At 45.5% G+C, this 24,904-nt stretch overlaps 1 protein-coding gene across 3 annotated transcripts in view; it reads left to right on the top strand.

Annotated features, from left to right (window-relative positions):
* si:ch211-130h14.4 (uncharacterized) overlaps window positions 1-24,904 on the top strand; it is a 210,796-nt gene that overhangs the window by 85,692 nt on the left and 100,200 nt on the right. For all 3 annotated transcript variants that reach the window (XM_067989086.1, XM_067989085.1, XM_067989087.1), the window contains one exon: window positions 10,482-10,640. In XM_067989086.1, coding sequence (XP_067845187.1) covers window positions 10,482-10,640 — 159 coding nt within the window. The remainder of the gene's footprint in view (window positions 1-10,481; window positions 10,641-24,904) is intronic.

The following is a 24,904-nucleotide window of genomic DNA, read 5'->3' as shown; positions in this document are numbered from 1 at the left end:
CCTGCAAATTTGCTCCTCTATCTCCTTCCCACTAGTTGGTGGCCTATAGAATACACCCAGTAGTGTAATGGCACCTCTTTTATTTCTTAACTCTAACCAAATAGATTCTGTCCTTATCCCCGCCAGGACATCCTCTCTCTCCAGTTCTGCAATATTCTCCTTAATCAATACTGCCAACCCCCACCCCTCCTTTTTTTCCTTCCCTATCTTTCCTGAACACTGGGCCCCAAAACAACGACAACTTGCATTTATATAGCGTGGTTAAAGTAGGAAACATCCCAAAGCACATCACGGAGAAGAAACAGAAGATGTAGCAGAGATGACCAAAAGCATTTTTGAAAACATATGTTTTCAGGAGACTTTTAAAGGTGTGAAGAGAGGTGGCAGACTGTAGGGGTTTGGGGAGGGCATTTCAGAGAATAGGGCAAAAGCAGCTGGAGGCTGTGCCATGCTGGTGGAGCAAACTGATATTTTTGTCTAATATTTAGCATGGCATTGGCCTCTTTAATTCACTCATGGTACATAAGGGGTTAAAAACCAGCTTCAGTCAGAAAAATATGTTCTAATTCATTTTGATGCACATTTTACAGATTTTAGTCATTTTTCCTTAGCCGGGTGTCTGGTGGTGGGGTCATTCAATTCAAATGCAAACATCTTGTGGGATTTGTTCAAACGTGTTTGAATCGGCAGCTTTTTTTTAATTGAACAGGCAGTTATTTAAATTTGTTTGGTCCCAGTCATTTTCTGAAATTAATTTCCCAGCCTGGCTGGTTAAAATCAGGGCATCTGTCTGAAGTCTCTGCTGGATAGCTATTGTGGATGGTGAGAAAAAGAAACAAACTACTGCATAAGAATGCATAGTTTAGCACAGCAGTCACAAACTATTTGATTTTTTCTACTTATTGTGGAGATAGTTAAGTCTAATAACTACAGTAAAATCTATCTTGTCTAATTGACCAAAACTAGAGGCCATAAATATAAGATAGTCACTAATCAACACAATAGGGAATTCAGGAGAAACTTCTTTATCCAGAGAGTGGTTAGAATGTGGAACTCACTACCACAAGGAATAGTTAAGGTATAGGTGCATTTAAGGGTAAAGTAGATCAACACATGAGGGATGAAGGAATAGAAGGTTATGCTGATAAGGTTAGATGAAGAGGGGTGGGAGGAGGCTCGTATGGAGCATGGACCAGATGGGCAGAATGGCCTGTTCTTGTGCTGTACCTTCTATGTAATGCTATGTAATTAGTATTCAATTACTATTCACTTATTCTTTTACTGTTTAATAACTTTTCATAGTATCATAGTATGGTACAGCACAGAAGGAGGCCATTCAGTCCATCATCCCTGTGCTGGTTCTTTGAAAGAGCTATCCAATTAGTCCCATTCTCCCCTGCTCTTGCCCCATAGCCCTGCAAATTTTTCCTTTTCAAGTATATATTTAATTCCCTTTTGAAAGTTACCATTGAATCTGCTTCCGCCATACTTTCAGACAGTGCATTCCAGATCATTACAACTCGCTGTGTAAAAAAATGTTTCCTCATGTCATCTCTGGTTCTTTTGCCAATCACCTTAAATCTGTGTCCTCTGGTTACCGACCCTTCTGCCACTGGAAACAGTTTCTCCTTATTCACTCTATCAAAACCGTTCATGATTTTGAACACCTCTATCAAATCTCCCCTTAACCTTCTCTGTTCCAAGAAGAACAACCCCAGCTTCTCCAGTCTCTCCACGTAACTGAAGTCCCACATCCCTGGTACCATTCTAGTAAATCTCCTCTGCACCCTCTGTAATGCCTTGACATCCTTCCTAAAGTCTGGTGCCCAGAATTGAACACAATACTCCAGCTGAGGTCTAACCAGTGATTTATAAAGGTTTAGCATAACTTCCTTGCTTTTGTACTCTATGCCTTTATTAATAAAGCCAAGGATCCTATATGCTTTTTTAACAGCCTTCTCAACTTGTCCTGCCACCTTCAAAGATTTGTGTACATACACCCCCAGGTCCCTCTGTTCCTGCACCCCCTTTAAAATTGTATCATTTAGTTTATATTGCCTCTCCTCATTCTTCCTACCAAAATGTATCACTTCACACTTGTCTGCATTAAATTTTATCTGCCATGTTTCCGCCAGTCTGTCTATGTCCTCCTGAAGTCTGTTACTATCTTCCACATTGTTTACTACATTTCTGAGTTTCGTGTCATCTGCAGACTTTGAAATTATACCTTCTATACCCAAGTCCAGGTCATTAATATATATCAAAAAGAGCAGTAGTCCGAATACTGACCCCTGGAGGACACCACTTTTGTGGAAGTTAAAGCATAAAGGGCTAATTCCGTGATTGAGCACTCCCGATGTGGAGTGGTGCTCGCAGGGAGCTCTGGTCTCAAAATTGTGGGCCCATAGCCCCGGGTATTAATGTAATGGATGGAAAATGGAGCCTGCTGGCTGCATAAAATGAAGAACACGCTGGGCACGACTTTAAAATGCCGGCGGGATGGTGGCAGGGGTGGGGGGGGTCAATGGGCGTGTGGGTAACCCAGATAATAAAATCTTACCGTTCCCCATGCAAACATGACTTAATTGGTGCCCCTTAATGTTGTTTCCGGGTTTGCCGTCCGAAGGCTGCGCAGTGGGCATACTGCACAGCCACATGACCTGCCGTCAGCTGGATTTAAATGGCCATTGTACCAATGGCTTTTGCTGGAGCAAGGAGCAAGGACACAGAATGGAGCAGCAGAGGGGCAAGCCAGCTCCAAGATTCAGCGATGCCTCACCTGAGGTGCTGCTGGCTGGGGTGAGGAGGAGGAGGGGACAGTTTTACCCAGCTGACAGGAAGGAGCACCCTGCCTCTGCCACCAAGAAGGCCTGGCTTGAGGTGGCAGAGGAGGTCACCAGCAGAAGCAACATCTCCCACACCTGGGTTTAGTGCAGGAAGCGTTTCAATGACCTAACTAGGTCAGCAAAAGTGAGTCCGCTTATTGATTCTCCTACATTCCGTCTTCCACATCACCCCCCCACCCCCACCCCCACCACCACCCCTCACGTCACTCTACACTGCCAAGACTACTCCATCACATCACTCCTCATACCCACTTAGGGCTCATCCTCAACTTACCTGCACTTACTGAGCACTTCCTCACCTCCCCGTATGTGAACTCACCACTACCACTCACCCCAATCCTGATCCAATGTGATGTCTCTGTCTCAGTCTCTGATGCATCTCTTTCATGGTCAGCCTCACCCAAAGAAATGCATTCATCGGCTGACCACTTCACCCCAACTCACTCACACATTTGTACTTTCTCCCCTTGTGGGAGAAGAGAGCGCAAAATGCACGCGAGAGGGCGAGGACTGGAGGGGGGGCCACAGCAAATAGTGGTCCTCACAGAGGCAGAGGAGGAGGCCCTGGAGATCAGCCGCACCCTCGAGTGCCTGTCTGTTGGCGATGCCAAGACTGGAAACCCTCAAACGTCTGGTCAAACAACTTTAACATTCATCACGCACAACATGAATTGATGTTAAGAATGATTGGCATGTTGAAAACCTCAGTATGCTCATCGCAGCATTACACACCTGTGATGATGCTTAATATTGCCTTCTGTTCTCTTCCAGGCCCTTCAGTGACCACAGTGACGGGAGAGGGCGATTCCGCAGAGGAGCTCCTGGCCTCTGAGGGCGCACCATCACATCTTAGCGAGCCATCTACCAATGCAGATATTCATACCTCGGTGGGTCCTAGTACTCAGTTAGTTGGGTTGGCACCTGCTGAGTCACCACATATGTGAGCACGAGCAGACACTGGTGGCAGGGGCAGCTGCGGAGAGTCCTCGTCGGTGGGAGCACTCCTCTCCAGGCTCTGCTCAGCTGGACGCAGATGCTGAACCCCGGGGGCCATCCTTTAAAAGGAGATGATCGAGGGGCAGCAGCACATTTCTGAGCGACTGGAACAGGTGCCACGCACACTCTCCACAATCGCGGAGAGGATGGAGGAGTCCAACTCCTGCATGAGTGGAATGATGGCGGGAATGTCTGCGATGGATAGAAGGCTAGTCTCCATTGAGCTTCAAGCATGGCTCACAAATTAGTCCATTCAAGCCCTGACAATGGCCGTTCGGACTCATGGTGAACATTCTGCCGCCTTAAATAGGCAGAAAGAAATTTAACAACAAGGCTTCCAAGGCATCACACATGTCCTCCAAACTGTTCTCCAGCAGGGTGGTAGGAGTGATGTGGACCTGGCCCAGGAGAGGGATGATGGCGAAAGGAGACATGGAAGTAGGGACGCCACTCAAAGCACTCCCACATCTCACCTGTTGCCCCCCTCTCAACCAGTACCCTCAATGCTGCCTCCTCTCCAGATGGCCGAGTCTGCCTCTACACAGGTGCAGGTGGAACAGTCTTTGGCGGGGCCCTCACGGACTCCAAAACCCAGAGGGCGTAGGCTGAAAGCATCTAGGCAGTCAGGACATGAACATGAGCATCCTGCTGCAGCCACAGAGCATGCACCACGTAGAAGTAGTAGGAAGAGAAAGACTAAGGTTTTGTGTTTACAAAGGGTTTGCGCAAGGGTGTTTGACAGACTGTCATGTTTTTCATTTATATTTGTTTTTTGTTAAATTCACATTAAATGTTATCATTCTCACCACTACTGCCATGTCTTGCCCATTCTTGACTGCCTTTTGTGATAGTGCCCCTTCACATGCTTCGTCATGAACGGCGAGACTTGATGCCATCCGGTGGATGCGTTCACAGTAGGTGTATGTGTAGTTGTAGGTCTGTTTTGTTTGGGTTGGGGGGTGAGTGCTGGTGTTGGTGCTGCCCTTTCCAGGTGGTCTGAGGATTGGACTATCCTCACTTTCCATATGTCCTTATGAGAATCGTTCAAATATTAATGACTCCCTGGCCTCACGAGCAGCCAGGTGAGCTGCTGCTCTGCTGATGGGTTCTTCCCCCTCCTCGTCCTCCTCCTCATCCTCCTCCTTGTCCTCCTCCTCCTCAATGTTGATGGCAGATGTGGATGCTGGATGAGGACATGGGGCATCATTAACTGTTGTGCCATGTTGTGCAGGACACAACATACGACTATAATTCGACCCACTCTCGTTGGTGCGTATCGAAGTGCTCCTCCAGACCAAGCCAGGCACTGAAATGGCATCTTCAGGGGTCCTATCGCATGTTCAATGACAGACCTGGTGGCGATGTGACTGTCGTTGTATCGACGCTATTGCTAGCTGATGGGGTTCCTCAGAACCTCGTATGCAGGGGTTATCCCTTGTCTCCGAGGAACCAGCATGGAAGAGGGGTGGGATGTTGGATTCCCTCAAAATGAATGAATCATGGCAGCTGCCAGGGAATCTGGTACACGCGCGAAGAAATCTTTTCCTGTGATCGCAAACGAGCTGTGCGCTGATGGAATGATATCCCTTTCTGTTGATGAATAGTCCTGACTCATGTGGAGGTGCTCGGATTGCTATATGTGTGCAATCAATTGCACTCTGTACCCATGGGAAGCCAGCCACAGAATGGAAACCCACTGCCCTCCCTGTCTGGCTGAGGTCGTCCATGGGGAAGTTGACGTACTGCGAGGCTTTGCAAGATAAACCATCGGTGACCTGTCTTATGCATTGTGGGCAGACGACTGAGAGACCCCGGCGATGTCACCGGTGGCGCCTTGGAACGATCCAGAGGCAAAGAAGTTGAGGGCAGTGGTCACTTTAACTGCGATCGGCAATGTGAGGCTACTAGGCCCAGCCGGGAGCAGCTCGGCATGAAGGAGGCTGCAGATGTCTGCGATCACCTGGCGACTGACTCTCAGCCTCCGTAGGCACTGCTCCTCAGAGAGGTCCAGGAAGCTCAGCCTCGGTCTGTAGACCCTCTCATGAGGGTAGTGCCTCCTGCGACGTCGGTCCCTCTGTTGATCCCCTCTCTGCTGTTGTGCAGGTGCTTGTGGTGCACCTCTGTGTGGTGGAGCTGCAAGTGGCGGAACTGCACGCCGTGCCTGGCGAGGATGGTGATGTTCCTCATCCTCGGATGTACTGGTGAATGCGGCCATTGGCCCCCCCACCCCCCCATCCAGATGTTGTCAGTTTGAGGGGGTCCAAAAAGTAGGTAAATATGTGTGAACAGAACAATTCTGAACGTAAACCAAGAATTTCAAGTCTAAGCACAAAGATCTCCCAGCCAAAAGTTTGTCTGAGAGAACTGAGTGCCCTGCTGCAATAACTCCCCTTTTATCCCCACCTGTCAAACAGGGATTTAAATGTCCAAATAGCTGCCAGCTGGAACCTGCCGACTTTCCCATGGCACGTTTCACACAGCACGGGAAACACATTGAGGCAACGTTGAAATCGCTTGCCAGCATAATTAATTACATTCATGCACATTTCAAATACTTTAAGTACTTGAATTGTTGGTTTAATTATCGTCCTGCCAGCTTTAATTGCCGGCGGGACTTCCGGGTTCGGGAATGGCGTGCACACCCAGATGGCCGTGGGTCACATTTCGGGATTCCTTCCCACTCCAGAAAATCCTGATTTTGTTTACCCCCACCCCCACCCCCGTCTCCAAAGCACCCGCACTTTGCTTTTAAAATCGTGCCCTCTTTGTTTGATCCATAGATATGCTATTAATTTACCCGGAAATCTGGACAGGTGAAAGCAGTCTCTGGAACATAGATTCATCGATAGAACTGAGATATTGAACCCAAAAAATATTAAGAGGAAAAAAGAGTAAAAACTCCAAAAATGTAACAGAAATGTCAGAGGAGGTTGCGTAAGTAAGATGGGGTGAGGCTGTGGAGTGGTTTGCAAATAAGGATGAGGGTTTTGAATTCAAAACTTTAGGGGATGGAGAAAAAGGGGGTTGATGAAGTTGGGGGTGATGGTCCAGCTGGACTTAATGAGGTACAGTGTGCAGACTGCAGAGGTTTGGATGACTTGGAATTTGCTAGAAAGGGAGCTTATTGGCCAGCAAGGAGAACTCCGGAGAAGTTGAGTCTAGAGGTAACAAAAATGGGGATAACTGTTTCAGCAACAATGGAATTGAGGTGAGGGCAGAGACAGGCAGTGTTGTGGAGGTAGAAGTAAGCAGTGTTTGTGATGGACAGAATGTGGGGTTTGAAGCTCAGCTCTGCAGAACACCAGTGTTCCACACAGTTCTTTCAGCCTGAGCAAGTCAAGGAAAGGGTGATAAATAAGTTGGCTTTGGTCTTAGTGTTCAATTGAAAGAAGTTCTGGTTCACTCACGACTTGACATCAGTCAGGCAATCTAAGAACACAGAGTTGAGGGAGGTGGGCGTCATCAACATATATATATATGGACACTGACATTTTGGGGTTGAATTTAGTCTGGGATCGTTTTCAGGCCTGGACTCGATGCCGGGCGATCAGCGTGTGCCCAAACCAAAAGGTCCAAGAATCGGTGGAAATTGTTCCTCAAGCCTCATCAGCTGTCGGTGTTGGTCGCACCCCACTGGTAGCTCGCTCTGGCGAAGAGATCAATTTTGGGCTGCCTGCCTCACTTCAAGTAAGTCCCAGGAGAGCGTGCTATGGGGGAGGGGAGCAATCGTGGCATCAGTGGAATGGGGGAGCACTCCTGCTCTTCTGGCTCCAAAAGAATGCTTTAAAAAAAATCCTCCTACCTTTCAGCACCTGTCCACCTATCGCCTGGGATGTCTAAAAAAAGGCCCCACGAAATTGCAGTGGGACCAATGCCTCTGCAGTTTGGGTACAGGCCGTCCAACTGTCAAATTGGAATGCTTTGTGCCCGTTTTACGACCAAAAAACTGGCGTAATGCATACCAATTTCTACCCCATTAAGGTAGTCGTTCTGTCAAGACTACATCATTCTCCAAGTTACTGCTTCTGCTTCACAGGCGATTGGTCCCTTTACAACCTAAGCTCACTTGAGGACACAGACTTTTCCAGTAATAGTTTTTGTACTCCAATATTTGGATACTGACAATAATCTAGTTGATGAGGGGTTCAGATGAGATAATAACAACAACAATTTGCATTTACATAGTGCCTTTAAGGTAGATAAATGTCCCAAGGCACATCATAAACCATGAAAAGAACGCAAGAGCTGTCACCTGAACTATGATATCAGATTACAGCCTTCAAATCACAAGCCTTTTTTTCCTAATAATATGCTGTGAGGAACATGTTTCTTTTATTAAATTTCGACACAGTTTGTTTTGCTAACAACAACTCTCTCCGTGGATCCCAATGTTCAGTGTAGTTTATATTTTCCTGTTTTCTCTCCTGAGGAGGGTGATGTGATGACTCATTTTGAGCTGTTCTTGTGTATCCTGCTAGGTACCGTAAGAAGTTTTGCAAAAGTTCTCAAAGTGGCAATGACTACGTTGGTAGCTCAGCTGCTTATATTTAATATCTTTGTTTACACTTCCTAAAGTACACAATTGATGGAAATCCAAATGCTTCCTTTTATGGCTTTAACAAAGTTGAGTTTTTTCTGAATTTTGCCCAAACAAATAAACCCCTGAATAAAAGCCCCTGACTATTTTGTATTTCTATTTATTTAAACTGTGTTATTTTTATATTCTTACACAAATTCCAATATCCCTCACTCTTCCCTATGATTTGCAGGCTTTTGAACCCTAGCTTGGCATCATCTAGCCACTAATTCTTTTCTCATTTTTCAGTTTTGGTGCTGCCTTGGCAATGTGCACACTCGTCCTCCACCTAGGGATCTCAATTTAGAAAAAATAAAATTCAATATTACATTCGACTTAAAACCAATTTTTTTTATCGGTATTCATTTTTAACATGTATTGATATGCTCCAGTTCCTTCTACAACCCAAGGACTTGAGTTATATAAAGGGTTTAAAAAAAAATACAGGCCTGAATTTTAACCCCCCCCCCCCCTTCCCCGCCGACGGACAGGTAAGGGTTAGGCGAGAAATTAAAATCTTGAAAATTGAGATCCCGTCTCCAACCGGCTGCGTTCCCGGCCACCGTAATATTAACGGTGGCGATTCAGGTCCGGGACTAGGCTCTCACTAAAGGCAGGCAGGGGCCGACTTAAGATGCAAAAGTTGCGGCCTGATGACACCATCTGCGCCGTGACATAATATTAACAGAAAGCCAGGGGGAGGCCTGCACTGTCTGGCAGCAGAACCACGGGAGGAGGAGCCGACTGGCCAGAAGAGGCCAAGGTAAGTTTCAAAATTGTCCTTCTCTTTATACTTCTTGTGGGTCAGGAGGAGCAAGAATGCTCCCTCCCAGGCTCCTCAAAGAGTCCTTCGGCCTCCCCATCCCCAGACTCCCCCTGATTGGGATGGAACCCCCCCTCCCTCATCCCCGGTCGCGAGGGAACCCCCTCCCCCAGCGATCGCCGACACACAATCTCCCTGGAATCCCTTCTCCCACCGACTGCCAGGGATTATTCCCACAGGTCCCCGGCTGCAGCCTCCTGCTGCCAAATTGCCGCTCCTGCCCGCCGGCTGGGGAGTGAATCTGGCTGGATATCAGTTGGAACTCCGGGAAGTTTAAGATCGAGGCCACAAAAGCTAATCACCATTGTTTGTCCCACCTGTCTCCCATAGCCATTTCTCAGGGTTTCAGCAACTTCATGCAATTTCATGCTGAATCAGATAACGTTCATTAACTCTCAAAGAAATTGTAGTTGAGATGGGATAGTTATCACATTGCCTGCACTGCATTATAAATATGCATCAGGATATCCACACAAGTCCTTTCTGTATCAATGCTTCTATTTTGATTCAATTACATAGTCAAATCACACCAACGAGGAGGCTACAATTCAGATGTGGCTGGATGTTTCATGCTGATGTAAGTAGGGTGAATGGTATTGGTGAGCAGCGTTCACTCTGAACTGTTATTTGCCTTGGTTTCATTCAGGACTTACAAATCTCTGAGATGTAATCTCTATTGAAGCAGTTATGTGTTATCGTCAATAATGATGTTAAAGAAAGGACTGTACAAATTGCTCTGCACAAAGAGGTCACCATCTAATAATGCTACTATTCAAACAATGTAAATAATGATTTACAAAGAATATAAACAAAAAAATATAATTGTAAAGGAGTAGTATTTATTTTGGGATCTAAATCTATCTTTAAAGATTGAAGACGAGTCTGTCACACTTCTGACATCACATCTTGTATAATGCACCAACAAATTACAACTGAACATTCTTTTAAAAACGGATGCAAAATGTGCCTATCCATCACCTCAATCTAGCCACCTGCCTCAGCTGTTACAATCCTTAAGAGCTTGTTAATGCATAACAACTTTATATTAAGCTTAAAACCCTGAGGGAAATCTGAGCCTGTCTGTAGTGAAACCATCCTTTTTTGTGTCAAACTTACAGCATTGAAATAAAAAACATAATTAACAATTCATAATTTTGGATTAACTGCCATAAATGTGTTGAATTTGGGATATGTTCAGGCCTGCTTGTAAATTCTAAACTTGGTATTGGTCGTTATTTAGCGCCATCTGGAGGTTTACAAGAACATGTACAGGCTGTGGAATGCCATGCGTTTGCACTATATGGATCTACTGAGCAAGAAAGTCCAACAGCAACGCCATGAAATCAAAGAGCGAGATCTTCAGTTCCAGCGTAACATTGAGGAGCAGGAGAAGAAACAGGTACTGCGTTAATGAAGAGCACTATAAGGGTGAGAACATTCTCACTTGTTAGAATGACATGTACTCATTATTTGGGAGATACATTTCAGTGTGTTGCAGGATTCTCAGTAGGATGTAAGAAAAAGCTTATGTTCATACTTGGGAATCGAAACACTCAACCTATCCTTTGCTACTTCTGTATAATAGCATAAATACAGTCGGTGCCAAAATTCAGCATTTAAAAATCAGTTTGATAGAAGTGCACAATGATAATGGTTTATGATGTGAAAATTAATGTGAAACATTACAAATTATTTTCAATAGGAGAAAAGGGTACAGGCAACCTCACCACCTAGTCATCTTAAAAAGAAAGAGTAATATGGAGTGAATTAATAAAAATTCACAAATTACTCACTTGTTGCTCCATCACAAAATAATAAACAGCAATCAATGCAACATCACATTTGTGGTGGGGATTAATGCGCCATTATACATTATAGAGGAAAGCCATTTAGCCCATATTGTGGAATCACTTCTAGCAATGTGCAGTGAGTTCAGAGCAATAATGGCCACTGCTAAAGCACAAAATTTGCACTGCAACATTTTCCTGTGCAGGAGACTTATGTGAAACCTTCAGTCAGTGCTGACCTGTATAGTTAAACTGAGAGCTTAGAACCAAATGACAGCCCCTGCGTCCATTTCTCTTTGTTAGCTGCCTGCAGAGATAGGGAGTGAAGGCACTGTGCTGGCAGTCTCTGTCTCCGCGGGCAAGTGCTCTACCTCATATATAACAGGCTGCTGCCCCCAAAGATGGCATTGTCTCCGGAGATAGCACAATATTATAAATAGGATATTAATTAATGCATTTGTGTCCTGGTCTTCTGGGCAACTGACCTTAGTAAATCTTGGCAAATTTACTTTCAGGTTGCAGTTGGTTGCACGAAACTCTTGCATTGGGAGACAGTGTCACTAGCACAGGTCTCATGCAATATAAAAGCAGCTTTTGTGAGGCACCTTGTCCCTTTTGCACGTTATTTTTAATTAACTTTGAAGAATTGAAAGCCAGCACAGACCAGTTCAGTGACTATTTTTTTTAAAAAAGGTTTGAAAATAGTTTGCATGGTACAAATGTGTTTTCTACAAAAGAAATCAAGGGGAGAGGGATAAACCCAGTAACTACAGGCAAGTTAGCTTAACGTCAGCGGTGGGAAAACTTTTAGAGGCAATAATCCGGGACAAAATTAATTGGCACTTGGAAAAATATGGGTTAAGAAATGAAAGCCAGCATGGATTTGTTAAAGACAAATCATGTTTGACTAACATGATTGAGTTCTTTGATGAAGTAACGGAGAGGGTAGAAAAGGGTAGTGCCGTTGATGTTGTGTATATGGACTTTCAAAAGGAATTTGATAAAGTATCACATAATAGTTGTTAGCAAAATTGAAGCCCATGGGATTAAAGGGACAGTGGCTGTGTGGATACGAAATTGGCTAGGGGAGAGAGTGGTGGTGAACAGTTGTTTTTCAGACTGGAGGGAAGTGTGCAGTGGTGTCCCCCAGGGGTTGGTGTTGGGACCACTGCTCTTTTTGATATATATTAATGACTTGGACTTGGGTATACAGGATATAATTTCAAAGTTTGCAGATGAAACAAAACTCGGAAACCGTGAGGAGGATAGTAACAGACTTCAAGAGGACATAGACAGACTGGTGAAATGGGCAGGCACATAGCAGATGAAATTTAATGCAGAAAAGTGTTAATTGATTTATTTTGGTAGGAAGAATGAAGAGAGGCAATGTAAACTGAATGGTACAATTTTAAAGGGGATGCAGGTACACAGAGAGCCGAGGGTGTACGTACACAAGTCTTTGATGGTGGCAGAACAAGTTGAGAAGGCTGTTAAAAAGGCATACACGACCCTGGGCTTTATAAATAGAGGCATAGAGTACAAAAGCAAGGAAGTTATGATAAACTTTTATAAAACACTAGTTAGGCCCCAGCTGGTGTATTGAGTCCAATTCTGGGCACCACACTTTAGGAAGGGATGTCAAGGCCTTAGAGAGGATACAGAGGAGATTTACTAGAATGGTACTAGGGATGAAAGACTTCAGTTATGTGGGGAGATTAGAAAAACTGGGGTTGTTTGTTAATTGTATATAAATCAATTACATCAATTGATGAATGATTAAGCCTCGGGTGCATGACCAATTGGGAACTCTCTGGCTCCTATATATAAGGGAATAGGCTTTGGTATGAGAGATGTATTGTGTGTAACATAAAAGTTACTAACTAACTAGAAGTATGTGGGCTGACACTGTCTGGCTGTGTATTTGAACATTGTTCTTAGAGCAGAGAAAGTTAAGGGGAGGCTTGATAGAAGTATTCAAAATCATGAAGGGTTTTGATAGAGTAAGTAAGGAGAAACTGTTTTTAGTGGTAGATGGTAAAAGAGGCAAATGTGAGGAAAAAAAAAATGCAGTGAGTTGTTATGAGGTGGAATGCACTGTCTGACAGGGTGATAAAAGCTGATACAATAATAACTTTCAAAAGGGAATTAGATAAATACTTGAAAGGGGGGGATTTCTGGGGCTATGGGGAAAGAGCAGGGGAATGGGACTAATTGGCTAGCTCTTTCACAAGCATGATGGGCTGAATGGCCTCAATTTGTTTTTTTATTTGTTCATGGGGTGTGGGTGTTGCTGGTGAGGCTGGCATTTATTGCCCATCCCTATTTGCCCTTGAGAAGGTGGTGATGAGCTGCCTTCTTGAACTGCTGCAGTCTCTGTGGTGAAGGTTCTCCCACAGTGCTGTTAGGAATGGAGTTCCAGGATTTTGACCCAGTGATGAAGGAATGGTGATATATTTCCAAGTTGGGATGGTGTTTGACTTGGAGGGGAATGTGCAGGTGGTGTTGTTCCCATGTGCCTGCTGCTCTTGTCCTTCTAGGTGGCAGAGGTTGTGGGTTTGGGAGGTGCTGTTGAAGCCTTGGTGAGTTGCTGCAATACATCCTGTGGATGGTACACACTGCAGCCACTGTGTGCTGGTGGTGAAGGGAGTGAATGTTTAGGGTGCCAATCAAGTGGGCTGCTTTGTCCTGGATGGTGTTGAGCTTCTTGAGTGTTGTTGGAGCTGCACTCATCCAAGCAAGTGGAGAGTATTCCATCACACTCCTGACTTGTGCCTTGTAGATGGTGGAAAGGCTTTGGGGAGTCAGGAGGTGAGTCACTTGCTGCAGAATACCCAGCCTCTGACATGCTCTTGTAGCCACAGTATTTATATGGCTGGTCCAGTTAAGTTTCTGGTCAATGGTGACCCCCAGGATGTTGATGGTGGGGGATTTGGTGATGGTAATGCTGTTGAATGTCAAGGGGAGGTGGTTAGACTTTGTGCTGTGTCATTTTATGTAAAATGAAAAAGTTTTGAAGGTATAGCCTGTAGATTTGTTTTTTTTCTTCAGTTAACTCTATTTGATCGTGTTAGTGAGGTTGTGGTACTGGGTGATTCACAGAGCATAAGAGACCTGGGTGAGGATGTGCCACCTTCCCTGTGGAGTCTTTGGTGTTTTGGGACTCAGGACTCATGGGTAATCACCTGAAAAGGAGGATATTTGAGGAACTCTTGAGGATGTGCAGCAACTGACAGGGGTGACACTTGAGTCTACAGCTCTCATTTGTAGCAACATCAGGAAGGCTTTTTCTTTCTTGCAGGCAATAATGGAGCATGTAGCAGCTTCACTGGAATCTGCAGCAGATCCCCAGCTAAGAAGTGGCCAGTGATCAATTGGTACCTCCACCTGCACTGACTGCAGCTCTGGTGACAATAGGGGAGAGAATAGACAGCACACTCCAGATGGCTTATGAGCCCTCTGGTTCTTTCAAGATATGCTGCTGTCTCTCAGGGCTTTTAGGAATTGATAGCTGCCATCCCACTGATCTGTGGGACACAAATCCAGGGCCCATTGGAATTGCAACATCTGAAGTTGACTGGCTTGATACTACTGTCTTTCAGATCAGCAGTAACATGTCAGGCCTGTGGCCCTCCCTATCAGAGCACCATGCCACTGGGAATGTGGCAGGTGATACCAGGCTCCCCAGGAGCAAGCTGTGGAAATGCAGCCAGCAGTGGCTCCCTGCCAGCAGTAAGCTGTCATGAGAGCAGGGCCACCTCAGTCCTGTGATCCTTTTGTGAAGCATAAGCAGCCAACCACATTTCTTGGTTTTTGTGAGCTCCATTACCTTCTCCTTGTTTGATTTAGGAGAAACAAGAATAAGTGAAAGAAAGGCTTGTGTAGGCACCATGGGGAAGTATAGTATTAGGAAAGAGTAGGTTGGTTGTGTTCACTTTGAACTTTATTGTAATAAAATAGAATGTGCACTGACATTCCACTTAGTTATTCATGGAGGTTAGAATCTTACAGGCAAGGATGCACTTATTTGGTGCTGACTTAAACACTCAGGTGATGATTATTGGCATGGTCATGTAGGGTCAAAGAGGGCTGATGTGTTGTAGAATGTGGAGTGGATTAAGTGAATGTCCCATATTTGAAAATGTGGGAGAAGCAAGTAATGCTCTGGTGTCAAAGGTGTTATACTGAAGAGAAGACTTCAGTGATGAGATGTGCCCTTGCAGCATTTACTGAGGAGTTCTGAGTGCAGTTCATTATGGAGGAGAGCATCTCAAAGTTCTGGCTCCAAGGGAGGGGCCCCTCACCAGCAATGTCAAAGTCTTCAGCTTTTTATATGGTGAAGTTGTGCATGGAACAGCAGGATACAACTATGCATGACACATGATCTGGAGCATACTGTTTCTGACCTGCTCAGGCAGTGAAAGCCTGGTTCGTCAAATGACCAATGCTGTAGAGGCATGTGCCTTATTGTAGTGCTCCTCTGCTGCTGTTTGGGCCACTCTTATTTTGGTTATTATCTGTGGGAGCAGGAGTAGACTTTTTCACCCAGAAACCATCTGCTAATGTGATTTTCTTCCTTGAAGAGGGGAGGGAGGGCTGAATTTCAAAGAATGAATGCATTGTGAAAACTTCCAGCATATCTAGTGTTGATGTGTAGGATCCTCTGCCTGTTGTCATGCACAATTTGTAAATTGAGGGAGTGGAAGCCCTTCCTGTTGGGAGGGGTGGGGGGGTGGGTTGTTAGAGCTTGCAAAACAACATGGATTGAACCATGCACCTTGGGGAACCCTGTAAAACTTGATGGCCCTATCTCACTGCTGTCTTGAAGTGATGCCACTGGTGATGAATTTCCCAGTTCTCCTGTAAAGTGCATCAGTGACCTGAAGAATGCATCTCTACATTGCAATTTGGCTGCCTGAAATAAACCTCTGTCACTCAATGCAGTGGTCACCTTTTACAACCACTGGGAAAGCAGTGTGGCCAGATGATTGTGGCTGCAGATCATCATGCAGTAGGTGTCAGAGCTACCCAATGGCCTCTTCTGTGAGGCGCACACTTCTTACGCACGTTGTCTCAATAAGGTCCTCATATGACCTGCGTTAGCTGTATATTCTATGGGGGCTACAGCCTCCTTAAGTATTGCCTGACCTTCCTTTGCTCCATCCTATGCTGTTCCTCTTTTTTTCATTCGTTAATGGGATGTGGGTATCACTGGCGAGGCCAGCATTTATTGCCCATCCCGAATTGCCCTTGAGAAGGTGGGGGTGAGCCGCCGCCTTGAACCGCTGCAGTCTGTGTGGTGATGGTTCTCCCACAGTGCTGTTAGGGAGTTCCAGGATTTTGACCCAGTGACGATGAAGGAACAGCGATATATTTCCAAGTCGGGATGGTGTGTGACTTGGAGGGGAATGTGCAGGTGGTGTTGTTCCCATGTACCTGCTGCTCTTGTCCTTCTAGGAGGTAGAGGTCGCGGGTTTGGGAGGTGCTGTCCAAGAAGCCTTGGCGAGTTGCTGCAGTGCATCCTGTGGATGGTACACACTGCAGCCACAGTGCGCCAGTGGTGAAGGGAGTGAATGTTTAGGGTGGTGGACGGGGTGCCAATCAAGCGGGCTGCTTTGTCCTGGATGCTGTTGAGCTGCACTCATCCAGGCAAGTGCAGAGTATTCCATCACACTCCTGACTTGTGCCTTGTAGATGGTGGAAAGGCTTTGGGGAGTCAGGAGCTGAGTCACTCGCCGCAGAATACCCAGCCTCTGACCTGCTGTTGTAGCCACAGTATTTATATGGCAGGTCCAGTTAAGTTTCTGGTCAATGGTGACCCCCAGAATGTTGATGGTGGGGGATTCGGCTGTTGAATGTCTCTTGTTGGAAATGGTCAGTGCCTGGCACTTGTCTGACACGAATGTTACTTGCCACTTATCAGCCCAAGCCTGGATGTTGTCCAGGTCTTGCTGCATGCGGGCATGGACTGCTTCATTATTTGAGGGGTTGCAAATGGAACTGAACACTGTGCAATCATCAGCGAACATCCCCATTTCTGACCTTATGATGGAGGGAAGGTCATTGATGAAGCAGCTGAAGATGGCTGGGCCTAGGACACTGCCCTGAGGAACTCCTGCAGCAATGTCCTGGGGCTGAGATGATTGGCCTTCAATAACCACTACCATCTTCCTTTGTGCTAGGTATGACTCTAGCCACTGGAAAGTTTTCCCCCTGATTCCCATTGACTTCAATTTTACTAGGGCTCCTTGGTGCCACACTCGGTCATATGCTGCCTTGATGTCAAGGGCAGTCACTCTCCTCACCTCTGGAATTCAGCTCTTTTATCCATGTTTGGACCAAGGTTGTAATGAGGTCTGGAGCTGAGTGGTCCTGTCGGAACCCAAACTGAGCATCAGTGAGCAGGTTATTGGTGAGTAAGTGCCGCTTGATAGCACTGTCGACGGCATCTTCCATCACTTTGATGATTGAGAGTAGACTGATGGGGCGGTAATTGGCCAGATTGGATTTGTCCTGCTTTTTGTGGACAGGACATACCTGGGCAATTTTCCACATTGTCGGGTAGATGCCAGTGTTGTAGCTGTACTGGAATAGCTTGGTTAGAGGCGCAGCTAGTTCTGGAGCACAAGTCTTCAGCACTACAGCCGGGATGTTGTCGGGGCTCATAGCCTTTGTCGTATCCAGTGCACTCAGCTGTTTCTTGATATCATGTGGAGTGAATCGAATTGGCTGAAGACTGGCTTCTGTGATTGTGGGGATGTTGGGAGGAGGCCGAGATGGATCGTCCACTCGGCACTTCTGGCTGAAGATGGTTGCAAACGCTTCAGCCTTGTCTTTTGCACTCACGTGCTGGACTCCGCCATCATTGAGGATGGGGATGTTTACAGAGCCTCCTCCTCCCGTTAGTTGTTTAATTGTTCACCACCATTCACAACTGGATGTGGCAGGACTGCAGAGCTTTGATCTGATCCATTGGTTGTGGAATCGCTTAGCTCTGTCTATAGCATGTTGCTTCCGCTGTTTAGCATGCATGTAGTCCTGAGTTGTAGCTTCACCAGGTTGGCATCTCATTTTTAGGTGCGCCTGGTGTTGCTCCAGGGTTGATCCCCTGGCTTGTTGGTAATGGCAGAGTGAGGAATATGCCGAGCCATGAGGTTACAGATTGTGCTGGAAACAATTCTGCTGCTGATGGCCCACAGCGCCTCATGGATGCCCAGTTTTGAACGACAGCACTACTGGGCCTCATTATAATAGGTGTAACTGAGGCCACTCAGGACTCGGCAGCAGATCGCACAGGGCCAAAAAGTGTGAAGGAACTTAGGGGAGAACGATTTTATGGCAGAAAACTGACAAAAATGTCATTCCCGATATTTCTGCCACAAAAATTTACTTACCCTGATTACAGACCATGAACACGCTGAAGACGACAAGGAAATTCACCCTCGTATATCTTATATAGTTCAAGAGGCATTTTGGTATACAAGCTTGTAGGAAGTGTTATGTATTTGGATTTTGTTTTTGGTTAGCTGGGTGCTTGACACATGTGGAAACAAACTACCATGTTTAAGAGTTTCCAAATCAATTTACTGAGAAATTCAGCTTCTGTCTGCCTGATATGGCATGCATACACTCCCCCCATCAGGACACGCCTTACTTACCTAAATCCAGAAAAAGTAAGTCCAGATTGGCAAAAGCCAAGGCTTGGTGATCTGAAGTGTGCACATGTGTACTATTCCACCAACTAAAATCTCACAGCCAACCAGCACCGTGCACTGGAAAGCTTCCTACTGTTTGTCCAGCCAAACTGAACTTGTCCAGTCTACCCATTTGGGTGTAATTTATCTGGAGGAGTAGGAAGAATCTTAGCCCTCAGTGACTGGTCTACCCCTCCAGGTTCTATTAATGAGTCAGGCTGGATGGTCAACCATGCCCTGGGATACTGCAGACCTTTCTGGCTCAGGTGTCAGTTCTGCCACATATTTGATTCAGCGCTTGTACCCCTGATGTATCATCTTAGGTTCACCTCGATCCTAAAGACACCTCACTAACGTCTCTACTTCCCCCAGAAGAGGATAGTTGACAGCCTAGAAATTGCTGCCTTTGTAAAGGAGACCACTATTTAAGAAAGATGGGAGTGGGAAACCAGGAAATTATAGACCTGTTAGTCTAACATCTGTTGTGGGGAAGATACTGGAATCTATAATGACAAATTAGCTGAGCACTTAGAGAAATTGAGCTGATTAGAGAGAGCCAACATGGATTTGTAAAAGGTAGATCATGTCTAACGAACCTAATTGAATTTGTTGAGGAAGTAACTACAGTAGTGGACAGAGGAATGTCTATGGATGTAGTTTAAATGGACTTCCAGAAGGCACTTGATAAGGTTCCACATAAGAGACTGTTAGCTAAAAGTAAAGCTCATGGAATTGAAGGCAAATTATTGACCTGGTTAGGAAGTAGAGACTGGGATAATGGTATGTACTCTAATTGGAAGGAAGTGACTAGTGGTGTCCTACAAGGATCTGTGCTGGGGACTCAACTATTCACTATATTTATTAATGACTTAGATAAGACAAGGGAGCCTAATATCCAAGTTTGCTGATGACACAAAGATAGGTGGCATAGTAAGTAGTGTAGACAGGAGCATAAAAATACAGACATTGATCTGAGTATTTTTTAAATGGTGTAGGAACAGTGGCGGTCCAAAGAGATTTTAGGGCTCCGTGTATACAGATCACTAAAATGTAGTAGTCAGGTACAAAAAATAATTTAAAAGGCTGATATATCTTGAGGGCTAGAATATAAAGAGGAGAAAGTTTTTCTACACCTATACAAAGCCCTGGTTAGACCACATCTGGAGTACTGTGTGCAGTTCTGGGCAACGCACCTTAGAAAGGATATATTGGCCTTGGAAGGAGTGTAGCGTAGATTCACCAGAATGTTACGAGGGCTCCAAGTGTTAAATTGTGAGGAGAGATTACATAAACTAGGCTTGTATTCCCTGGAATATAGAAGGTTAAGTGGTTTTAAGATTTTGAAAGAAATTGATACGGTAGATAGAAACTCTTTCTGCTGGTGGGGGAGTCTAAGACAAGGGGACATAACCTTAAAATCAGAGCCAGGACATTCAGGAGAGAAGTTAGGAAACACTTCTTCACACACAGGGTGGTAGAAGTGTGGAACACTGTCCCACAAAAAGCAATAGATGCTAGCTCAATTAATAATTTTAAATCTGAGATCGATAGATTTTTTGCTAGCCAAGAGTGTTAAGGGGTATGGAGCAAAGGCGGTTGGATGGAGTTAGGATACAGATCAGCCATGATCTCAATGAATAATTGAACAGGCTTGAGGGGCTGAATGGCCTACTCCTGTTCCCATGTTCCTATGCATGCCATTCGTATGCTTATGGCTTCTTCCAGGAATTTCTTCACACAGAGGGTTGTGAATCTTTGGAATTCTCAACCCCAGAGGACTGTGGATTCTGACTCATTGAATATATTCAAGGCTGAGATGGATAGATTTTTGAACTCTAGGGGAATCAAGGGATACGGGGATCGGGCAGGAAAGTGGAGTTGAGGTCGAAGATCAGCCATGATCTGATTGAATGGCAGAGCAGATTCGAGGGGCCGTATGGCCTACTCCTATTTCTTATATTCTTATTTTCCTGGTGCAGGAGACATTGGCAGTATCTGCTAATTTGCTGTCCAGCAAAATCAGCAATATTCTGGAATTAAGGGGCAGGTAGAACATTCCCAAAAGCTTTCAGTTAACCAACAGGAATTCCTAGCCTTATATCTTTGGATAGCCTATACCATATACCCACATCCTACCTCTTCTGAATGGACATGCCTACCATACTGAGAAGGGCATTCTGTGAATATGCAGGTGTATGTGGTTCAGGAATATCAGCAAGAATATGTTTGCCAATTTCCATGGATCCACTCATGTTGCAGTATTTCACAAACAAGCAAAAAAAAACCCCAAAAAATGGAACAAAGGCGGGTAAATGGAATTGAGGTACAGATCAGCCATGATCTAATTGAATGGTGGAACAGGCTCAAGGGGCTGAACAGCCTACTCCTGTTTCTATATTCAAACACTGTTTAGTAAAGACAATGGCCCAGAAAATCCGTGGTGGGCCTAACCCCAATAGTTATGCCGGTATTGCGCCTGCTGTGCAACTCTGCCATTGACATTGCTGCATTTTGCAGGGTCAGAGTGAGGGGCACCAGGAGTAAGCTTTTGGTGATTTGGGGATGCATCTGCAACGCTACCCACGTCATCTAAATACACTAGCGGAAAGTGGCTGGCCCAGGTGAGGTCCCAGATACCCCTCCCCCCCCCCCCCCCCCCCCCCGGAAGAACAATCTGGCTGTTCCTGCAGCCCCCTTACAAAGTGGGCTGTTTTAAGTAGATATAAAAAAAAAATTCCCCTCATCTTCACAGGTACAGGCTGTAATTTTTCAGTGAGCTGTTTCTCTCATGGCAGAACCACCATGACAGGGCTTATAGCACCATAAGTTCTGAATGTGCAGTGTATTTATTATCTAGTTACTGCATTTCCCAGAATAATCTATGATAATTTGTTGATAATACTGCTAGAGCGACCAGCTTGAAGCCATTGGTGGGCATTTTAAACCCCCACCCCACCACGATAGTTGGGAGAGGGTCGGGGGGGGGGGAGGGATTAAATCAGTTAAAAATGTGAAACCTGCCGCGAACGCGCCTACTTCCGGTTTAACCGCGGCGGGTTTGGAGCGTCCGAGTAACCTGCTCTGGAGAGGCGGGTCTGTAATTTTAATATTTAAATGAGGCTCCATTCCCCATATTTTGGGAGCTATTTGAATTTAACAGCTGCGGGGTGGGTTTCCCATGGCTCTGCAAAACCGGCAGCTGAAGAGAGGTGTGATCTGCCAGATTCGGCAGGTAAGTAGTTTTCTTGCACTACTTGTGGGCCAGGAGGAGCAGGAATGCTTCCTCCAGCCCCTCAAGAAATTCGTCTGCCGCGATCTGCCTCCCTCCCCACGATTGTCCGACGCACCCCGTGATCTTCAGACCCCCTCCCCCATCTCTCCCTCCCCCATCTCTCCCTCCCCCGAATCTCCCTCCCCTCCACGATTTCTTCCAACAATCTCTCCCTTTCCCCCCTCGCTGCCATGATCCAAACCAACCCCCACCCACCAAGCCCCGATCTTCTCAGATTGCCGGGGACTGTCCCCAGCGGTCCCCAGCTGCGACCTTCTACCACTGGCTTTCCTGCCCGGCAGCCGGTCAGCCTGTCAATCTATCTGACTGGCTGATGAGGTCCTGTTATTAAATTCTGCAGGACCTCTGCGTTCCCGGCATTTCCAGTTTCCCGGCCGCAAACACGTGCCCCCACTCCCTCCCCGTAAATATCGGGGCCATTGTCTCTGTGCCAGAAGTTAAGGTTCTAAATGAAGAGTCTTCACTGATATTTGTTTGAGGAATGAAACTCACAGACAACACACACAATGATGCAAAGGCTGCAGGAGACCTCACATTACAGTTGCTGAGTTCAGTCACTGGGCGATTAGTCCTCTGGCTCTTCCCGAACTTCCATAAAATGGTCTCTCTTTTTAAGCTCAGCTAAAAGGCCATTACATCACCTCCTCCATGACCTCACTCTAGCTTTCACACCAACTTACATCAGCTCAGCATTCCATAGAGTGGGTCTCATAACAAAAGCTGCCCTTTACATGTACAGAAAAGATGAACAGATAGATGTATCTGTTAGGTTAGAACTCCACAAGGCTATCTTTTCTGAAGATAGTTGGGACCAGCTTTGCAGATTTGGCTCTCTTACTGACATTCTCCAGATATTGCCTGCTTCAACAGGATTCTGCAAAAACTGACTTTTAACTACAAAATGGAGTCCTGAAAATAAAACCTTTCCTGCCAGTATTCCTAACCCCACCCCCCTCATTTAGAGGTACAGGCCAAAATCAGTCAGTGAGCTGTTTCTCTCATGGCAAAACCATCATAACAGGATTTATAGTGCAGAATTTTTAAAATATGCACTGTATTTTCTCTCTAATTACTATAATCTGTGCTATTGTCCTTGGAATCATTTTAGTCAAAAATTACCTAACCATCAACACTCCAGTCTGATATACAGTACTCTTGCCAATTTTCCAAACGTTAACCTAGAGATACTGGGGTTGAAATTGGCCATCATCAGCAGTGTAAAACAAGCTGACTCTGGACCTTTTCTTAACATCTTCCAGTTCTGACAAAAGGTCTTCGACCTGAAATGTTAACTCTGTTTCTTTCTCACAGATGCTGCCTGACTTGCTGAGCTTCTCCAGCATTTTCTATTTTTATTTTATATTATAAGCTGATAGTATATCAGCAGCTCGTTTACACTGCGCCAGATTTTCTTTTCTATTGAAGTCAATGGGTAAGGAAATCGGGCACGGTTTAAAACAGGCTGCCGATTCGCTCTCATCCCGATTTGCGCTACTGGCCGTGACCCACCCCTGTAGTAGTTCAGATTATGTTATGTAATTGCATATAAATCCTGCAGAGGGAGCTAGTCGTGATGGTAATGAGGTAATTCGCACGGTTAACTTCAGTCTTAATTATAGGGACAGCAAATTAGAAAATATGCTGAAATGAAGAAAAAGGCGGTGATCTTGTTTAAAATGGAAGAGACGCTGCTTTTTTTTTTATTCAGCACTTCCACACACAATTTCTATGGAGAAAAAGCGGGGGCATGGGACTTTAGGAATGAAGTAACTCTTTCAAAGGTCCAGCACAGGCACGATGGGCCGAATTGCCTCATCCTGTGCTGTCGACTATGATACTATGAATAACTACCAACACAATTACCGCAACAATAGCAACCTGAATTTATATAGTGCCTTTATCACAGAAAAATGTTCCATTGCTCTTCAAAGGTGGGACGGGGCAGGAACAGTTGCTATGGGGACAGTTGAGAGGTGATTGAAGGCCTGTTCAAAAAGGTACTTTTTCAGCAGGCTTTTAAAGTAGGAGAGAACAGGGAGCTGGAGGGGTGTTAGCTCGGTAGTTTCAGAGAGCAGGGCTAAGAAAGCTGAACGCTGTGCGGGTGAAGACATTAGGCAAAAGAAGGTTGTAGAGATAGGGTGGGGAAACGATTTGTAGATGAGGACAAGAATTTTCAATTCACATTAGGGGACAGGGATAGAAACATAGAAACATAGAAAATAGGAGCAAGAGTAGGCCATTCGGCCCTTCAGGCCTGCTCCGCCGTTCAAAATGATCATGGCTGATCGTCTAACTCAGTACCCTGTTCCCGCCTTTTCCCCATATCCCTTGATCCCTTTAGCATTAAGAAATATATCTATCTCCTTCTTGAATATATTTAATGACTTGGCCTCCATTGCCTTCTGTGGTAGAGAATTCCACAGGTTCACCACCCTCTGAGTGAAGAAATTTCTCCTCATCTCGGTTCTAAATGGCATACCCTGTATCCTGAGACTGTGACCCCTGGTTCTGGACTCCCCAGCCATCGGGAATATCCTCCCTGCATCTAGTCTGTCTAGTCCTGTTAGAATTTCATATGTTTCGATGAGATCACCTCTCATTCTTCTAAACTCTAGTGAATATAGGCCTAGTCGACCCAATCTCTCCTCATATGTCAGTCCTGCCATCCCAGGAATCAGTCTGGTAAACCTTCGTTGCACTCCCTCAATGGCAAGTACACCCTTCCTCAGATAAGGAGACCAAAACTGCACACAATACTCCAGATGTGGTCTCACCAAGGCCCTGTATAACTGCAGAAAGACACCCCTGCTCCTGTACTCAAATCCTCTTGCAATGAAGGCCAACATACCATTCACCCTCCTAACTGCTTGCTGCACCTGAATGCTCGCTTCCA

The sequence above is a fragment of the Heptranchias perlo genome, chromosome 8 (assembly GCF_035084215.1).
Source record: "Heptranchias perlo isolate sHepPer1 chromosome 8, sHepPer1.hap1, whole genome shotgun sequence".
NCBI lineage: Eukaryota > Metazoa > Chordata > Chondrichthyes > Hexanchiformes > Hexanchidae > Heptranchias > Heptranchias perlo.
The sequence above is the reverse complement of the archived record's forward strand: the minus strand, read 5'-3'. Positions and strand labels throughout refer to the sequence as shown.